This window comes from Hippoglossus stenolepis, chromosome 16, assembly GCF_022539355.2.
Source record: "Hippoglossus stenolepis isolate QCI-W04-F060 chromosome 16, HSTE1.2, whole genome shotgun sequence".
NCBI classification, from domain to species: Eukaryota; Metazoa; Chordata; class Actinopteri; order Pleuronectiformes; family Pleuronectidae; genus Hippoglossus; species Hippoglossus stenolepis.
Genome location: NC_061498.1, coordinates 17,756,529 through 17,777,125, shown reverse-complemented (window position 1 = coordinate 17,777,125; position 20,597 = coordinate 17,756,529). Strand labels below are relative to the sequence as shown.

General features: G+C 40.0%; 1 protein-coding gene across 5 annotated transcripts; it reads left to right on the top strand.

Moving 5' to 3' along the window:
* Positions 1-203: 203 nt before the first annotated feature.
* On the top strand, positions 204-20,089 carry LOC118123635 (myosin-4). Of its 5 annotated transcripts, none has more exons than XM_047343810.1 (38): positions 204-1,400; positions 1,478-1,621; positions 1,765-1,921; positions 2,616-2,643; positions 2,730-2,826; positions 2,934-3,026; positions 3,270-3,333; positions 3,445-3,543; positions 3,679-3,782; positions 4,702-4,840; positions 4,959-5,077; positions 5,188-5,337; positions 5,418-5,588; positions 6,340-6,646; positions 6,738-6,811; positions 7,365-7,452; positions 7,536-7,653; positions 7,743-7,866; positions 8,917-9,053; positions 9,584-9,839; positions 10,663-10,905; positions 10,992-11,168; positions 11,246-11,391; positions 12,676-12,766; positions 12,866-13,255; positions 13,340-13,466; positions 13,552-13,670; positions 14,074-14,270; positions 14,350-14,533; positions 14,637-14,802; positions 14,890-15,014; positions 15,100-15,408; positions 15,498-15,701; positions 16,780-16,905; positions 17,011-17,181; positions 17,264-17,368; positions 17,480-17,575; positions 17,658-20,089. In XM_047343810.1, exons 1-38 carry the CDS (start codon positions 1,200-1,202, stop codon positions 17,811-17,813), a joined length of 5,802 nt encoding a protein of 1,933 aa, XP_047199766.1. In that variant the 5' UTR covers positions 204-1,199; the 3' UTR covers positions 17,814-20,089. The 5 variants fall into 5 exon arrangements, with proteins under 5 accessions (XP_047199766.1, XP_047199768.1, XP_035037023.1 ...); XM_047343812.1 differs by having other exon boundaries at positions 6,340-6,675; positions 6,770-6,811; XM_035181132.2 differs by having other exon boundaries at positions 2,730-2,844.
* The last annotated feature ends 508 nt before the right edge of the window (positions 20,090-20,597 follow it).

Genomic DNA, 20,597 nt, shown 5'->3' with positions numbered 1-20,597 from the left:
AGGGATCTAGTGAATTTAAATGTGGTTAAATGTGGTTTCAAGGGGATTGTTGGGCCTTAAGGGAGATATGAGTAGTGTATTACCTCATTGGACATTGGGCATTTATTTTATTCTATTTTATTGTTTCAGCAAGTGTTAAAATCAGTTTACATGTTTTGACTTTCCGTTGATGGACTTTCTGTTGATGGGCTACTGTAATGTTATGTCTTGATCTAACCATCTAAAAAACATCAAACATCAAAAGATCAAATGAAAGAAAAAAAGGTGAAACAAAATACAGATAAGCCCAAAGAGCCAGGCACATTCAAATGCATGTCACATTTGAAAAACAAACAGTAAACATCACATAGAAAGATTTACGAGCAAATACAAAAGGCATCAAACACATAAAGCTGCAACTAAGGCTCCATATGAAAGATATGTTAAAATCAAACGTCTGTCTCGTGGACATGAAACGGACAATGATATTGAATATAAATCAAAAACATAATGTATTTGATGACGAATGCCACATGAAACTTCTTGAATAAAAGTGGGCTAACAAAGGCCCGCCTCCATCTGGAATGTGCTAAATATTGCCCGTCAACCTCCGGCTGCTCCCAACACAAACCCAAACAGTCGTGTGTTATCAGCTCGGCTCTCCAGACAGCCAATGCCAGAATTTCAACGATGGCCTAACAGTCGTAATCTTCCCTGATCCCAGAAAATGAGGCCCGCCGTGTCGGGACCGTAAGCCCCCCTAAGCTGCCGTCCTTAGCATTCATTGCTTTTTAATGGGCAGTCTGAAGGATCACAATTGAAACCGTTTAAAAGTGACACAATACATCTATACATAGAAGGTTTCAAATACAAAATGGGCATACTGGACTTTTCCAAGGTGGCGTGGAAGCCATCTCCAAATATAGGAGGAGAAGCAGGGACGAGAAAGGGCCGACCGACGCTTATAAAAAGCTGTCAACGTCTCGTTAGGGTGAGGGATGTCTGTGGTGTACTGTCGGAACAATTAGAGTGGGTAGAGTGGGGAGGCTAATTCAAAGGCTCTGAAACACTTGTTGAACCTTGTGGGATACAAGCATCGCAAAGGTTTCTTCTTTGGTCTGCACCACTCAGGTAAGTTTAGTGCGACCAATTCTTTTGTACCCTGACCAATTATCTGTTTATTAAGTTTTCACTACATTCCCTCGCCGCAGCCGGACAGAATGAGTGATGCTGAGATGCAAATATTTGGGGTGGCGGCGGCGTACCTCAGAAAACCAGAACGCGAGAGGATCGCAGCTCAGAACATGCCGTTTGACGCTAAGACAGCCGTCTTTGTGCCTGACCCGAAAAAGGAGTACGTGAAGGGAAAAATCAAAAGTCAGGATGGTTCTGACGTCACTGTGGAGATTCAAGATGGAAAGGTGAGTGATTTTAGAAGAATTACAACATATCTTTGTTTATTTCTACTCATCACTGCACCTTTGAATCCACAACGCAGGTGGTCACGGTGCACCTGGACGACATTCGGCCCATGAACCCTCCGAAATTTGACAAGATCGAGGACTTGGCCCTGCTGACTCATCTCCACGAACCGGCCGTGCTGTTTAACCTCAAGGAGCGCTACGCTGCCTGGATGATCTACGTAAGAACAAACAATCAACATGACTTCTTTTTCTCAAACCATTTAAAAACAAACCAAAGCGTCTTTCGTACATCACATCTTTACATCCTATAATTTTTAAAACAAATTTGTCAGTGTTTTTTCCTCATCCTGTTTCTTCACAGACTTATTCTGGACTCTTCTGTGTGACGGTGAACCCCTACAAGTGGCTCCCAGTCTACAACCCCGAGGTGGTGGCCGGCTACCATGGGAAGAAACGCCAGGAGGCCCCGCCACACATTTTCTCCATCTCTGACAACGCTTACCAGTACATGCTCAAAGGTCAGTCTCATCATTATACCACATAATGTATCTGACTGACTTCAGCCGCTTCTGTTTTGTGAGAAAATTGTAATTATTGAAGGTTTATTGATATAATTGTTATAAAGGAGTCATTCTGTACTATTGATGAACTTTGTTTGAATCCAACCTAAAAGGCCCTGAAATCCTCACAGTTCTCAGTTACCTTCTGAGAATCAGTAAATCAGTCTTACATGAACACACTATGTCCTGCCAAAATAAAACAATAATAACTTTGGGATGTCTGTTTCTGAGCTTGAGCATTTATGTATGTATTCTTTGTAACTAAAATGGTTGAATAACAAAAAGTGACTTAGACTAATTTCATCAGAGTTTCATCAGAAGCAAACTGGAGGCACAACTATCAGGATTCTTAATGAAAGACGGGTACAAATTTATATAATACATTATATATATATACAAAACATATATACAAATATAATACATTCTATCATATATATGCAGTATTCTATTACATATTTATATATTTTATATTTTGTAATATATTTTGGTTATTATTTGATTTGGATTTTTTTATGGAGTAAAATAAATGAAGAACGTATTGTCTTTATTTTTTGACAGCCTAAAACAGTAAAATAATTAAAAGTTTAATTGAAATGTTACATCCTTAAATACGGTTGAATCAATGTCAACCAAATGTCTTTCCTCTCCTCAGATCGAGAGAACCAGTCCATCCTGATCACGTGAGTTCGACTTGATGTGCTTTCTCACATGTATATTTCATGACATTGATTTCCATCATTCATTTTGAGTCCTGTTCTGTGTTCAGTGGAGAATCTGGTGCCGGGAAGACGGTCAACACAAAACGCGTCATCCAGTATTTTGCAACAATTGCATCATTTGGAGAATCAAGCAAGAAGGAGCAAGTTGCCGGCAAAATGAAGGTTCTGTATTTTTAATCTTATAATTTATAACAGACAATCAGAAACAAAGGGAAGTAGTGTATTATTTTGCAAATTAATTTCTTTCTCAGGGGACTCTGGAGGATCAAATCATCCAGGCGAACCCTCTGCTGGAAGCTTTCGGGAATGCCAAGACTGTGAGAAATGACAACTCCTCACGATTTGTGAGTTTAAATTTGTTTCGTACGGAAGCACAAAGTGGCCATTTTCGCTCATTATTATTCTTACTATTCATTTTTTAATCCTGTTTTCATTTGTCATCAGGAAAAAACAAGCTTTCTATACAGATTTTGGACTTCGAGATAACAATGTTCTTGGCTGTTCATGGCTTCCATATGTTTTAATTGTAGCCATAAGACGAACCATAATTCATATGTCAGACTTTAATAATAATTCAATTTTTCCAGGGAAAGTTCATTCGCATCCACTTTGGAACAAAGGGGAAACTGGCATCAGCCGACATTGAAACTTGTAAGTTTGTCAGTGTCATTTACACACACATTCCAGACACTGTACACAGCAGTGCTGCTATTCTACATTCTGCAAAATATTTTATCACTTGATGTTTGTATTTATCTTTAGACCTTTTGGAAAAATCCAGGGTGACGTTTCAGCTTCTGGCAGAGAGAAGTTATCACATCTTCTATCAGATCATGTCAAACAAGAAGCCTGAATTAATTGGTGAATATACTTGGAACTGAGAATTTGTTGATGATTATTAGAACAATTAAAACTGGAATTGATCCAGCACTAATACAGTTACTGCAGCTGCTGACTTTGAACAGAAATAGTGATGCTGTCTGTGTGTGATTTCAGACATGCTGCTGATAACCACCGATCCATACGACTTTCCATTCATCAGCCAGGGTGAAATCACTGTGCAGAGCATCAATGACCCCGAGGAGCTGATGGCCACTGATGTGAGTCAATGTGAATCACACTGTGGACAGATATGTTGAATCAAGACTGGGAATTAAGTATTATATATTAGGTTGAAAGCAGGAAATGATTATTATTCTGATGTGATTTATATCATCTAATGAAAATGTACGAAGAATCAAAAGTTTATGTTGATGCTGTGAACTGCAGAGAAAAATCAGAAAAGCAGATTTTGTTTGATGATTTGTTTGGAATCATTTGACATATTGAATTTTACAAACTGAAATTCTTCTTGGTCTTCAAACAATCACACAACAATCTGTGAAAAATATTTAAACGACCAAAATGAATTTAAATGTTAGGCTATAACATAAGAAAGGACGAAGATGAAGGAAATGCACAAAATGATTCAAGATTCAAGACTCTTTCACTCCTACCTTGTTTGCTCTAGACCCTCACACTTTTCGGTTTTGTCTGATACAGAAAGGTTCCACAGGCCATCAGACCCAAACCGATCAAAAGAGGTGGTCTCAGCCCAGATTAAACTGGTTTGGTTCATTTACCGTGTGAAAACACCTTCTTTTTTTGGGATAATTCAGACTTTCGGACCAATTACAGGAGGTTGAGACATCATTGAACAATAGAAGAAGTCTTCACCTCTGATGATTTAATGTTTAAACCACTAGGGTTTTCATTTCGATGGTAGCAGCATCATAATGATATTACAGTGGCACCACATTGGTGATGACAACAGGACGTATGTATGTCAAACATGTCACTTTAGTCTGCTCCCTAGATTATAATATAAAACTAACCAGATCATATATAAACAATGTAACAAAGACATGAAGCTTGGTTCAGACTTTCAGCTGTGAAAAAGCATTAACTTGCATTGTGAGCACTAACCTCTAGCCTCACGGTACTAATGACAATAGTTCAACATCTGCGTCTGTTCCACAGAGAGCCATCGACATCTTGGGCTTTAACATGGAGGAAAAGTTAGGAATCTATAAACTGACCGGCGCCGTGATGCACAACGGGAACATGAAGTTCAAGCAGAAGCAGCGAGAGGAGCAGGCTGAGCCCGATGGCACTGAGGGTGACAACACTGGGCTCTTACAGCAACCTGACATTTAACATAGCTGCGTTCTCTATATCATTGTTTTTTATTCTAAAGCCCTGCAGTGACCTCTCCCTATATGATATGTGTCCCATAGTGGCGGATAAGGTTGCCTACCTCATGGGTCTGAACTCTGCTGATTTGCTGAAAGCGCTGTGTTACCCTCGAGTCAAGGTCGGGAATGAGTATGTGACCAAGGGGCAGACTCCGCAGCAGGTATTTTCTTTTTATTTGTTTGAAAACGTGTAAACTGTGTCTCATTGTCTCATGTCTGATTTAAAAAAAGTCAATTCAGAGATTATCAGAGAGAATATTTTGGATTACAGGTGAACAATGCCATGGGAGCTCTGTCTAAGGCCGTGTATGAGAAACTCTTTCTGTGGATGGTCACAAGGATCAACCAGCAGCTGGACACCAAACTACCAAGACAGCATTTCATTGGCGTCCTGGACATCGCAGGGTTCGAGATATTCGAGGTACACTGGATTCACACCTCCATTGATCTTTCTGAAATGATCTGTTCATTTATTCAGTGATGTCCTGTTGTTTAATTCAGATGAACAGTCTGGAGCAGCTGTGCATCAACTTCACCAACGAGAAGCTGCAACAGTTTTTCAACCACCACATGTTTGTGCTGGAACAAGAGGAATACAAAAAGGAAGGGATCGCGTGGGAGTTCATTGACTTTGCCATGGACCTGGCAGCCTGTATTGAGCTCATTGAGAAGGTGCATTCCCCTCAATATGAACACAACTAGACTGTCACTCAGTAGAGCGTCCGGCAAGGTCCAAAAGGTCCCTGAAAGTCAGTCAAGCTGCACAGAATGTCACACACATTTAAAAGATATCAGTCTGTTATTTGTCAGATTAGTTTTTTATCCATGAATTATTCTCTGAAAAATTAAGGACATTTTTTGAAAAACAAACTATCTCTCAATGGTCAAGAATAAGAAAAAAAAAATCCCACTCTGCTTCCTGATTCTGACCCATACCCCATTCTTCTACCAAGTTTTCTGGTAATTAGTCTTTCTTACAATCAAACCAACCAACAAACGCCTTATTGTCGGAGGTACATTTATATTAAAGGTCCAGTGTATAAGAATACATCACAATATAAAATAATCCTAGTGATGTTTTCACTAGTGTGTTTCATTTAAATAGTACTACTTGTCGTTTTCTTTATCCCAGAATGGGCCTTTATATATATATATTCTGTATATTTACATCTGGAGTGGGTCCTCTCTACGGAGGCCGCCATGTTTTTTGCAGTGGTCCAAACTGGACAAACTAAACATCTTTTGAGTTTTTATGACAACTAAAGGCTACCACAGGTTCTCTTTCATGTTTGGAAGGGGAGGGTGAGGTGAGGGGTATTCAGCTGCAACATGCAACTTCACCACTAGATGTCACTAAATTCTAAACACTGAACCTTTAAGTAGGTGCATATGTCCCAATGCTAAACAGCTCTCTGTCCTGCAGCCGATGGGGATTTTCTCTATTCTTGAAGAGGAGTGCATGTTTCCAAAGGCGACAGACAGCTCCTTCAAGAACAAGCTGTACGACCAACACCTGGGGAAGAACAGCATCCTGCAGAAGCCCAGGCCCTCCAAAGGAAAGGCAGAGGCCCATTTCTCACTGATGCACTACGCCGGCACTGTAGACTACAACATGAGCGGCTGGCTGGAGAAAAACAAAGACCCACTCAATGACACCGTGGTGCAGCTTTACCAAAAGGCTTCCCTCAAACTGCTCTCACAGCTTTTTGCCACATATTCATCTGCTGACGGTCAGTTCATATTTAATGACAGACATCAGGTTTTACAGTGATATTTAAACTTTACGATATCAGTTAAAGCCTTTCTCTTATGTCTCTGTAGTTGCTGCCGATGGAACTAAGAAAAGTTTCAAGAAAAAGGGTTCTTCTTTCCAGACAATGTCTGCTCTGTTCAGGGTAAAATTGTAACAAAATATTGTGTTCATGTTTTTTTTATTTTTATAAACAGTCAGTCCTGAGTTTTGTTCCTACTTTGCCAGGAACAATTGTAATCATGTAAGAAAATTGTAATAAATATATTATTTGGGCATAAATCTACATTTACTAAGGAATAAACTTAGCATAAAGGCCGCAAACAAGCTAGTCAGGATTTTTATTTAGAACTGAGGGTATTACGCTTTTTAGTTTTTTATATGAATGAAACAATTTAAATGTGATTTGTGAATTAATTAACTATAGACGTGCATTAAGGCAAATATTGCTACCTTCAGGCCAGGGACTGTCTTAGAAAAAGAAAAACATGTCTCTACTTCCTCTGTACAAAAATGAAGCTAAAATATCCCAGTTACTGGAGCTGCAGTATCAATGCCTCGTCGATACATCTATTAATATACAGACAAGAGATTAGGATCAATCTTTAGCAAAAAGTTTGGCAAGAAAGTGAATAAGCATGTTCCCCAAAATGTCCAAGTGTTCCATGACAATAACATGACCTGTTAATCTCCTGCAGGAAAATCTGAACAAACTGATGGCCAACCTCAGGTCGACTCACCCACACTTTGTAAGATGCATCATCCCAAATGAGACCAAGATACCAGGTAAAAGAAAAAAAGAAAAAGAAAATCTTACTAAAACTTCTCTGTGTGAATTTACCCTGAGAGGAAATGCTTTCTTCATGCAGGGTCGATGGATCACCACTTGGTCCTGCACCAGCTGCGGTGTAACGGCGTGCTGGAAGGTATCCGCATCTGCAGGAAGGGATTCCCCAGCAGGATCCTCTATGGAGATTTCAGGCAGAGGTAACACAACTCACTGTGTGTCTGCAGAGAACAAACGGCAGATGGCTCTCAAGCGTGAAGCTGAACTTGTCGATCTGACTGTGTGACAGATACAGGATCCTGAACGCCAGCGCCATCCCTGAGGGTCAGTTCATGGACAGCAAGAAGGCGTCAGAGAAACTGCTCTCTTCCATTGACGTGGACCACGCCCAGTACAGATTTGGATACACAAAGGTTTTTGATTTTTTTATCTTTGGCAATGCTTTATTTTACAGTTTCCTAGAAAGACTAACAAATGTTTTTAATTTGGCTCTTTCGTGACTTTGAGCTACCATTCGTTATAGATTCGCTCAGTAATCTGTAAATATTCATCCAATTCATGTTTATTCTGCAAGATGGATCCAATGTTTTCAGCTGCACGGGGAAATCCTTAGTTTTTATGTTTTAACCTGATGAAGATACATGTATAAAACACCCTCACTCTATAAAACTTCAGCAGCTTATCAGTTACACTTGCAAACATATTTCTACTTAATTTTCACAAACTTGTTTGTCTTTTGAGGTATTTTTGTGAACTATTTTTCTTCTACCTTCTTCACCAGTTTTCTCTATAGACTGTCAATTAAAAATGGATGACATGTCAGCTACTCAAAAGTGAAGCCAAAGCACATGTACTACCCCCTGGTGGCTGGTTGCAGTATGTAAACTGCGCCTCCTCCATGTTAGCAGATGGGACGTGGCCCAAACAAAAAAAATCTGAGTAAAAGATGATTTCTGTCATTTTAAGTAATTCTTATCACAATGATGAAGTGTTAATGTTTCAGAGAAGTATGATTTTAATGAGTTATTTCATGCTATAAAATCAGACTTAAATTTCATGATTGACAGTTGAGGCTGAGCCGTGATTGGTCGTCTCAATCTGCTGATTACTTCTGCACAGACTCTGGCTTCATATGATGTCATCAGCGCAAGATGGCAGCGTTTGTATCCGGGGTATTTTGGCTTCATTTCTGTACAGTAGGAGTAAGTGGAGTTGTGTCGTACATCCTTATTTACAGTCTATGTTTTTTTTCCTAAGAATTCTTATATAACTACAATGACCCTAAAATCCCTCTATCAGCTGATAAACTGAATTGTATCAGTTTGACCTTTAGTGAAGCCTTTTAGTTTCCCTAAAGTACTTTCAACCCAAATAATGGCTGAATTTTGCTTCTGAGCACAGTCTCCAGTGTCTTTCTGCCCCAGGTAAGTTCAGATGCACTGAGATGTAATCTATCTTCACAGGTGTTTTTCAAAGCCGGCCTTCTGGGTCTTCTGGAGGAGATGAGGGACGAACGTCTGGCTGTTCTGATGACTCGGATCCAGGCCGTGTCCAGAGGTTACGTCACCAGGCTGCGGCTCAAGGAGATGATGAAGAAAAGGTCTTTGACAATTTCTTTTCTTTTTAACTATAAAGAAATTAAATAAACTGGGTAATAAGAAAAATTGTAGGCAAATACATTTAGGAAGGTTACAGGAGAAATGTCAGAGGATTTGGAGAATGTGGAAAATGTATTCTTGATTGATAGCAGAAGAAAATATGCTTCTTCTTTTTCATTCATATGTTGGACTATAGGTTCACACTGCAAGTCTAAGTGCTCAATTCAGATATTTTTTTCCAGATCTGAATTTTTTATGTACCCGTCACATTATCTTTTAAAATGTGGCCGATATTAGACTCCAAATTCTTTCTCTGCAGTAAAGTTTCTCAAGGAGACACATCTCGAAATCCTTTCAGATTTTTATCCACATCTAACTAAGCCACAGAAACGTCTTTTATTTCTTTTCCTGATCTCCCCTCTCTGAATGTAAGAAATTATACGGTGACATTGTCGACAGTGAAAATATCCTGCATTGGCTGAAATCAACTTGGGAAAGGTCATAAAGTTATTCTTCTGTTTCAACTCTACAGAGAGTCCATTTTCATCATCCAGTACAACATCCGCTCATTCATGAATGTGAAGAACTGGCCTTGGATGAGACTCTTCTTCAAGATAAAGCCGCTGCTTCGATGTGCCGAGGCGGAGAAGGAGATGCAGATCATGAAAGAGGAGTGTGCACGACTCAAAGAGGAACTTGTAAAGTCCGAGGCCAGGAGGAAGGAGCTGGAGGAGAAGATGGTCATGCTCGTCCAGGAGAAAAATGACCTTTACTTTCAAATCCAGGCCGTATGTAAACTACTAAGGAGAACATAAGGTCCTGTTTGTGTCGATTTATTACTCTCAGATTAAGAGATCAGCAGGAAAAAGCTCCTTTTAAGAATTCAGAAGCTTAAACGTCATTAATAAGGTTAGAGATTAACAGATTCAACCAAAATATAAATGATGATTTTAACAGTACAACATATTAGGAAACAAATTTATGAATTAAACTTATTTGTATAATAATTTGTGTTTCTGCATTACTGTATCAAAGACGGTATATAAATATGGACGACATGACAGCTCCCTAAAAGTGAACCTAAAGTGTCTCCATCGCCCCCTGGTGGCTTACTGCAGTACATTTCAATTTATGAGTTAGAATAAGTAGATATTCGATGATATAAAACAAGGCTGAAATGTCATGATGACAGCAGAGACTGCCTCATGATTGATAAAGTGAATGTATCAGTGGGACTGTAAAACCCTGGCTCTATGTATTTGACAATATATACTGACATTGAAATTAAAGTGGTTAATCATCCAAACAAAAAAACTTATAAATATAAAAAGGAAAACAATTTAAAATAAATCCCAGATTTATACAATATATACAAAATAAAAGAAAATATGACGAAAAAAAAGGAGTGACAGCAAATAGAGTTAACAAACAAAATGTTGTACGTGTCAGTTGCAAAAAAACATAACAATGGATCTAATAAAATGAAATAATAATCAAATGACAAGATGAGAAAGCTTGGAAAAAAACAAAGATGAATAACTATTGTCAATAGTTGAAGAATTGACACTGTCCTGCACTGTAATGATGAGCCATTGGGTCCCTGCACTTTAGGAGAGGGACAACCTGTGTGATGCTGAGGAGCGGTGTGAAGGCTTGATAAAGAGCAAGATCCACCTGGAGGCCAAAGCAAAGGAGTTCTCCGAGAGGATGGAGGAGGAGGAGGAGATCAACGCCGAAATCACTTCAAAGAAGAGGAAGCTGGAGGACGAGTGCTTGGAGCTCAAAAGAGACATAGACGACCTGGAACTCACCATCGCCAAAGTGGAGAAGGAGAAGTACGCCACCGAAAACAAGGTGCGCCGTGTCAAGTCTTTTTAACTCAAAGTGTTGATGTCGAGCGAGTTAACACGCTAACTCAAACAAAACAATTCTTTCCGCAGGTGAAGAATTTGGTGGAGGAGTTGACCACGCTGGAGGAAAACCTCTTGAAATCATCAAAAGAGATGAAAGCTCTGCAGGAGGTGCATCAGCAGACGCTGGACGACCTCCAGGCTGAGGAGGACAAAGCAAACACTCTGGTGAAGACAAAGATCAAGCTGGAGCAGCAGGTCGATGATGTGAGTGTTGAATGGACAAAGTCATTTGCACCACGTCCCTGGTTTGGTTTCCTGGTTGACGTGAGCGTCTCTTGCAGCTGGAGGGCTCTCTGGAGCAGGAAAAGAAGCTGCGTGCGGAATTGGAGAGATGCAAAAGAAAGCTGGAGGGAGATCTGAAGCTGTCCCAGGAAACCATCATGGACCTGGAGAACGACCGACAGGAGATGGAAGAGAGGCTGAAAAAGTATTTGTGTTTTTGTGAATTCAGGGGCATGAAACACAAAGTGGATATAGTTACAGATGTTAATCAATTAGACTCAATGCACAGGGAAGAAAATTTGACTTATTAATAATGATAATGAAGGAGGTTTTCTGTTTTCACTGTGCTTATTTATTGGACTTCTTAGTGTAAAAAACACTAAAACAAGCTTTTTTTAGCAAGTGCCCATTCACTAAATCCCTCCCCTGAACAGCAATTGTCCAGTCAGAGCTTAACAATCTTCACTATGTTTAAACATAGTGCATGTCGATCTATTCCCCACACATCAGTATTCAGCGTTTTAAGAGTTTCAAGGACTGTGTTTTTTTCCATAAAGTTTGAGCGTGTAACATGTAGGATGAAGTCATTCTTTCTTAACAAAGTTACAGCTTCAAGGATAAAAACAACAATAAATTAAACGTTGAATGTTTTAAGAAAGAACTGAACAGCAGTGACAGATGTAATGAATCTAGTGTCAGCAGGTTAAGTTATAGTCAGAGTTCAGGAGCTTGGACTGCGAGAGCACAATAGCCTTGACCACCAATCACCAGAAAGGTGTAAAATATGGGGCCTTTAAGTACACTGAAGTTGCCCTGATGTGCAAAATACAACAGCTAAAACACAATGGCTGTAACTTCTCATGGTAAACCTACTATCGACAATATGCTGCTGACATTTTTAATAATGATAGATTTTAATAGGATGGAAATGCTGACTAAAGGTGGTTTGTGATTTGTTCCTGTGATTTGCACTTCATGGCCACTGCAGTAAAGCTTTAAAGGTCAACAATAACATTTTCAAATGAGCAGGAGAACAATACAAGGCTAGAATATGTGTTGTATGATCACATATAGAAAAAAGCTAATGTAATTTTCAAGGCCGAGCACCTTATTGTTGTCTGACCACTTTAACTGGAGGCGTTACAGGTGAGAAAAAAAAGAAACTGCCTCATTCACACTGAGCACATCCACTGTGTGAATTCTGGTCAGTTATCTTGTTGTTACAAGTATAAAGAACAAGTGTGGACACTCAGCAGCTGACATTGAAATGAACTAACTCATAATAATTCATACTTCTTTTCAGGTAAAATAAATAAATCAGCTTTTGTCTCCTGCGGCTGAAATCCCTATGCTACTGTGAATTTAATGATAAATCTGCCTCCATTATCACTGTTGACAGCATATGTGTGAAAACAAAGCCTGACAAGCGGAACTAAAGGCGGCTGAGGAGTGTTATCTGTACTGATACAGGAAATTAAACTCTTTTCAGAAAAGACTTTGAAAACTGCAGCTTGCAGTGCAAAATTGATGATGAGCAAGCCCTCAGCACTCAGCTACAAAAGAAGATTAAAGAGCTTCAGGTATGATTTATAACAGTGCTGCCATATTTGAACAGAGTTTCTGTAGCATCTAAAAAAAAACCCTCCTCTTTTGAACATGTTGATATAATTTCCCTGCAGGCTCGCACTGAGGAACTGGAAGAGGAAATTGAGGCCGAGCGCTCGACCCGGGCCAAAGTGGAGAAGCAGAGGTCGGAACTGTCCAGAGAGCTGGAGGAGATCATTGAGCGGCTGGAGGAGGCCGGAGGAGCCACCGCCGCCCAGGCCGAGCTGAACAAGAAGCGCGACTCCGAGTTTCACAGACTGCGTCGTGACCTGGAGGAGTCCACCCTGCAGCACGAGTCCATCGCTGCAACTTTGCGCAAGAAGCAGGCGGACAGCGTGGCCGAGCTCAGCGACCAGATAGACAACCTGCAGAGAGTCAAGCAGAAACTGGAGAAGGAGAAAAGTGAGCTGAAGATGGAGATCGATGACATGGCGAGCAACGTGGAGACTGTTCTGAGAAACAAGGTAAAAGACCTCCTGCAGGGCGGCACTGTGCACATGTGTTTATGTTTTCATTTAGCTTCTGGAAACCTGTGCTCCATATTTCAGGCTAACCTGGAGAAACTGTGCAGGGGCTTTGAAGACCAAATGAATGAACACAAGACCAGAGCAGATGAAGCCCAGAGATCTCTGAGTGACTTCACCACGCTCAGTGCTCGTCTACAAACTGAAAACGGTAGAAATCTGATGATAGAAACCCAAGGAAAAGATACAGAAGAAGATTTAAGATAAAAAACTGTTTTTTATTGATTCTTGATCAGGTGATCTCACACATCTGCTGGAAGAGAAAGAGACGACTCTGTTGCAGCTGAGCAGAGTGAAAACTGTGGGGAGTCAACAAATCGAAGAGTTAAAGAGACTTTTGGACGAAGAAATTAAGGTCTGAAACAAACAATAAAGCAGGTTATTTCAATCATAACAATGATTTAAATCCTAAGGTGGGCTTAATTCGTTTTTTGTGTTGAACTTATAGTTTGGTCTATATCAGTAAATAGTGACAAATGTCCACCAGGATTTTAGAAGCCAAGGTGACATCCAGAAAAATTGGATTTCTTTGAATATTTTTAATTGTTTTTAATTTGTTACATCCATGTTTACGAACAAGCAGTTGTCTCATCCTTGTCTTGCGCAATCCAACACTTCTTCGAAAAACTTTATAGGGAAAACAGCATAATCGATTGCATAGTTGTGCGTCTTGTCAACAGTAAACAAACCCTAAATTTGTAACATCTTAACTAAGGCTGTTTACACTGTGTATATTTATATTTCTTTGCTTTCATCAGGCAAAAAATGCCTTGGCTCACAGTTTGCATTCCTACCGTCACGACTGCGAGCTGCTGAGAGAGCAGTACGAGGAAGAACAGGAGGCGAAAGCTGAGCTGCAGCGCTACCTGTCCAAGGCCAACAGCGACGTGGCCCAGTGGAGAACCAAATACGAGACAGACGCCATCCAACGCACAGAAGAGCTGGAGGAGGCAAAGTAGGAGCTGTGTGACATATTTTAAACTCTGTGCTAATTGGTTTCTTATGCTTCAACGTAATTTGTCTTTGGTTGAAAGGAAGAAGTTGGCCCAGCGGCTGCAGGAGTCTGAGGAGATGACTGAGGTAGCAAATGTCAAATGCACATCACTGGACAAAACGAAGCTGCGTCTCCAGGCCGAGGTCGAGGATCTCATGGTCGAGATCGAAAGGTCAAACGCAGCCAACATCACTTTGGACAAGAAACAGAGGAGCTTTGACAAGGTGTGTCTTTGTTTTTTCCTTTTCTCTCTCCCCAGAAATATGTCCTAATTTACATCGTGTTTAAGCTTCACTGATTTCACGTTTTTTTTCCTTCTTTCATTAGGTTCTGGCTGAATGGAAACAGAAATATGAGGAGAGTCAGTCCGATCTGGAAGTTTCCCAGAGAGAGTCAAGAGTCCTGAGCACAGAACTCTTCAAGCTGAAAAACTCATATGACGAAGCTCTGGATCACCTGGAAACCATTAAAAGAGAGAATAAAAACCTTCAGCGTAAGAAAACTAATCATTTGTTTGGTTTTTGAGAAGCTGATGACTGTGTTCTTTTCACAACTAATATGTTGTTCTTTACATTTTTAGAGGAGATAACAGATATGATAGAGCAAGTTGGACAATCTGCGAAAACTGTCCATGAGCTGGAGAAAGTGGCAAAACAAGCTGAACAGGAGAAGAGAGACACCCAAGCAGCTCTGGAGGAAGTTGAGGTTTGTACAATGTCCACATGAGACAATAAACCTCCAATATCAAAACAATAACCGCAGACTAAAGTGTTTTTGTCTCTCCATGTAGTCTTCCCTGGAGCACGAAGAGGCAAAAATCCTTCATCTTCAACTGGAGCTGAACCAGATCAAGTCAGAAGTGGCCAGAAAGGTGGCGGAGAAGGAGGAAGAAATCGACCAGCTCAAGAAGAATCACCAGAGGACCGTGGACACTCTGCAGAGCACGCTGGACGCCGAGACGCGCAGCAGGAACGATGCCATCCGCGTGAAGAAGAAGATAGAGGCAGATCTGAATGAGATGGAGATCCAGCTGGGTCACGCCAACCGACAGGCGGCCGAGGCCACCAAACAACTGAGGAACCTGCAGACTCAGCTGAAGGTGTGTGAATGTGCCGGGGGGGAAAAAACTATATACTATGCTGATGTTTGACTTTTGAATCCTCACACTCTTCCTGTCTGTCATTTCAGGACACCCAGGTCCACCTGGACGAAGCCCTCCACTGTCAGGAGGACCTAAAGGAGCAACTTGCGATTGTAGAGCGACGCAACAATCTGGTGATGGCAGAGAACGAGGAGATCCGGGCGGCGCTGGAGCAATCTGAGAGATGTCGCAAGCTGGCGGAGCAGGAACTGATCGACACCAGTGAGAGGATTCAGCTGCTGAACTCACAGGTTAGGAGATACATACTGTATATAAATCATTGTTATTCAAGACAGGACAGCAGACAACAGGGCCCCTGCGTACTGGAGAATCCATCACAGACTGTTAAAAAGTGTCAAAAATAAGTCAGAAAGTACTTATTTCTGTAAAAAAATTAAATAAAATGAACTTCGTCGTTCATTTTGCTGGTAGTTTACTATTAGCAAATACTATCCTATAGTGATATTACCATGGCAACAAAATGGAGGAAAGAAAACATTTTCTAGGTACTTTTTTATTTAGCAAAAATATTTGAATTAACAACACAGCGATATGAGACGCACATCCATCTACGAACCAATGAATTTTAAGCAAAGGCGCTGCAGGTGATGACAACAGGACGTATGTCATACAAAATTCTTTAGCCTGCTCCATAAATTACAATGTGAAACCAAAACTAACCAGATCAAATATAAATAATGAAACAAACACATGAAGCTTGGTTCAGACTTACAGGTGTGAAAATGCCTCTTAGTTTCTGGAGAAACTTAGATACACTGCAGAATACACACTGTTGTGTTTATTAATGACATAGATGATCTGTTGGATGAACTAAGTCATTTAAAAAACATATCTCATACATATCATATATCAGACAGTGGCTGTTTTGGGCTGTTTTTGACCATGTTTTGTCAGTGTTTGTTTTCGTTTCCTTTTACCTGCAGCTGTTGTTCAGTGTCATCAAGTCAACACCTGCCCATCAAAACAATAGACATGATCTCATCCTGTCATCCCGACTTTCTCTTACAGTCCAGGGTGCAGATTATTTAAAAAAATTGCAGTTGAGAATGCACTTGTGAATTTGGCTCGTAGAAAATCAGGTTTCATTAACACCATTAACAGAAGAGCTTCTTTAGATTTTTGAAACGAGGATAAGACGTTTACAGTTGTAAAAGCATTAGTGAGAAACTAATATGCATGTAAATCTAATTGTGATCTTTCAGTATAATAAAATATGGATTATGAAATTTGTACTTTACATAAATATTTGACCTTTTGTACTTAACTACTTCAAATTAAAATGAACATGTCATATATTGAATTGATCAGACCACCAGCCTCCTAAATGCTAAAAAGAAGATGGAGTCTGATTTAGCTCAGCTGCAGTCAGAGATGGAGGACACTGTCCAGGAGGCGAGGAATGCAGATGAGAAGGCCAACAAAGCCATCACGGACGTGAGTCTCCCCCACGATCCTGTTTATCGCCATTTAAATGAGTAACCACTGGACCTTGAGGTTGTGTAGATTCAATTTCACAGTGAGTTCCTGTTTTGCACGCAGGCTGCTATGATGGCGGAGGAGCTGAAGAAAGAGCAGGACACCAGCGCTCATCTGGAAAGGATGAAGAGGAACCTGGAGGTGACAGTGAAAGACCTGCAGCAGCGGCTGGATGAAGCCGAGCAGTTGGCTCTGAAGGGAGGGAAGAAGGAGCTCCAGAAACTTGAAAACAGGGTCGGTATGAATCCATGAAGGACAAAAATCATTCAATAGAAAAAAGGAATGAAAAGTGATTCATTCTAACTGTATCTTTAAGGTCCGTGAGCTGGAAAATGAGCTGGAGGCAGAACAGAAACGCAGCAACGAGGCCACGAAAGGTTTGCGGAAATATGAGAGAAAAATCAAAGAGCTCACTTATCAGGTAAGCTTTTTATCCCATGGTGAAACTGAGTGAGTCATAAGTTCTGATTTGACAGTTTGAAGGTGAAAACCAATAATGCAAAATGTGATGTGACTTAAACGTTTTACTTAGGGTGAAGAGGAAAAGAAGAACGTGACAAGACTCCAGGATTTGGTCAACAATCTGCAGCTGAAAGTGAAAGTTTATAAGAGGCAGTGTGAGGAGGGGGTGAGTAAACACACATGGATACTGTGTGAAGTGTTGGCATGACGCGCACCTTCAAACAAGATTTCTGTTTTCTGTGACACAGGAGGAACAAACCAGCGTCCACTTGGCCAAATTTCGGAAGGTGCAACACGACCTGGGGGAGGCCGAGGAGCGAGCTGACACTGCCGAATCTCAGCTGAACAAGTTGCGTGTCAAGCACCGTGACATGGCTGGTAAAGGGGAGAAGAAAAATGTTTAGACTTCTTTTCTAGAAATGTTTTGGTTTTTCTTAACTTCTATTAGATCTCAACTTTTACAGGAACATTTAACTGAAACCTAACTTTAGGAGAGAACAGACAAAAACAATTAACACAAAAACCAACACACCAAAATCCCACTAAACTATGTATGTGTATATATATATAAGGTTGCACAGAACGTAAAATGAAGATGAATGCATTAAGCTATTAAACAAGTGTCTAACACACTCAACTGAAGATGAGAATCTGCTCATTAACACTGCAGCCACTCACCAATTATTCAAATGTAAAAACTACATTAGCCTCAATTCACATCTGCAGCTGAAAACCAAGACATGAGATAAAATCCTTAAAAAACACAGCAGGACTAAAACAGTAAAAGAGCCGCCTGCAGGTTAAAATGGACATCGTGAAAATCCGCCTTTAACCCCCTGTCAGCGGGGCAGTTATCAGCAGCAGCTGGTATGTTGATGACATTTGTAGAAATCCCTGTGAAGCAGGGTTAGAGTTACCGCGGTGAACATGTGACTTTCAGCGGGAGAGGATTACATACGAGTGCTGAAGGTAACCCCCGAGAAAGGAGGTCAGAACAAAGAGGAGGAAGAGAACTCAAGGAGCTGACAAGTTGTTGTCTAACACGCTGGGACAACAACGTTCACTCATTCATTTGTTCATAATAATAATAATAACTTTATTTATATAGCACATTTCACAACAGCCATTACAAAGGGCTTCACAGAGAGGACAAATAAATATAACGGATGTCCACATGCAAATAACGCTTTATGTCACTTAAACGGACATTTCTATAAATGCCCTCCAAAGTGCAGATTTTCCAGTGTATCCATGTATACATGTAAAGCGGACCGTTTGGGAAACAATGATGTCACAGTTTGTGATGTCACAATAACATTGAAAATCAAAGACATCAAAATAATACAACTTCATTTAAACTCAATTCAACTCGAAGTAATGGCAAAAAACTATAAAAGAAACAAGTAATAACTAAGGAAAAATGTAATCCTGGAAAACAGCATATCTATTTTCTCAAATAGACACAAAACGAACATTTGATTTGCACCGATTGGTAAAAAGAATATGATCAGCACATATGAGGCCATTTCCCATCATCTGATTATAAGCATTTATTTAATGTAAAATCTCCTTGTGTAAAAAACTATAAACACACACTCTGCCTCACTGCTGGAAATGAGAAGATGCTGTGATGAATTTTCAAGATGACAAGCTGCTGTTCACACTTGCTTCTGCCCATTGCTCCGGCTAATATGATAAGAGCTCAGGTTACAGGCGCTCTCGCTCGTATTCTAAAAGTGGTCATCATATGTTTCCTCTGGCTTTGATGTTTGACCCTGCCTTAAGCATAGAGCAGACAGGACGCTGTTATGTATTAACTTGTACAAAATCCAAAAGAATCATTCTTTGAATAACAAAACCATTTCAGTTCAAAACCAGCAGAGATAAAGTAAATCAACACAAATACTTTATTTATTCAATTTGGTCTTCGTCCAGTAATATTGTTAAAATCTTCTCTCTAATGTCAACGTTAGTGTTTCTATGCATTATTGTTTCTTCACCTGCCTGTTTAATTGTAGGTGTGCCACAGGGCTTGATTCTCGGTCCATTTCTGCTCTCTTACATTACTAGTCTTTTTGATGTGTCTTGTTGTGCTGTCAATACACCACCATATCTCTGAGTAGTCTCCATGAGTATAGCTTTTAAAATATATTTTGCTTTGAAGTTGACCACAGCCACTGTGCTTCAACCATCACGTCTCTTTCTGGCCAAAAATGGTGATTTCTGGACGCGAAGAATGGAATAAATGGTCAGTTGAAATTAATTGTGGGATAATTCTGAGTATATTTGTGTTTTCTGTATTACGTATTTCAGTTTTTCTGTTAGGAAATATATTCTGTTGGTAATTTTGTGTTTTTTCTACATTTATTACATGTATGTTACAGGACGGTGTATTCATATGAAATTATAGCAGAGATTGTGATGGTTCAGTATAAACAACATGACAGCAACTCATTGTTACTCCGAGTGGACATGATTTGGTTTGTTCCTCCTGCGAGTGTCATAGAGCCTGGGTAGCAATGTATGTGTCTGGTTGTAAAAGTTGTTGTTAATGACAACTTTACAATAATGTCATCCCTGCAAACATGCATTGATTGTTAGAGTTTGAGATTTAAATTGTTTATTGTTAATTGTAATTTTACCGACTGGATGGCTGTTTGTGTGTTGCAAAAATAAAAACTTAAAGACCATTTCCTGTAAGAAATTATATGGTTTGTGAATTTGCAGAAGCAGAAAGTTTTTCATTTTCTCATGACACGTTCCAAACATCAGTTTGACATTGTGCCAACATTTGTCCTGAGTTTAAACCAGTTAATCCGAGCAAAGGAGCCTTGGAGGTGAACAGGCAGGTGGTGTTCAAGTCCAGGATAAACATGAAGGTCATGATACATTATGAAAACACTGAGTTGCGTATGGTCTATACCCCTAAAATACACTTTAACAACACTCTCTGTTGCAAAATCAACACAACGCTTAATATGTTGATTAGACGATTCATCATACATTAAACATGAAGTGTCGTCCGGCTGAACAGCAGCAGACACAACATAAACAAAAGTAGCTAATGACAGTTCTTGACAGTACAGAAGGTATATGTAAAAATAGTGCTGGAGGATCATCACCTGTCACTGTTGACACGTTCTTATTACCACTAAAGGATCCGTGGTCTTTTTCAGTGTTGAGCGGGG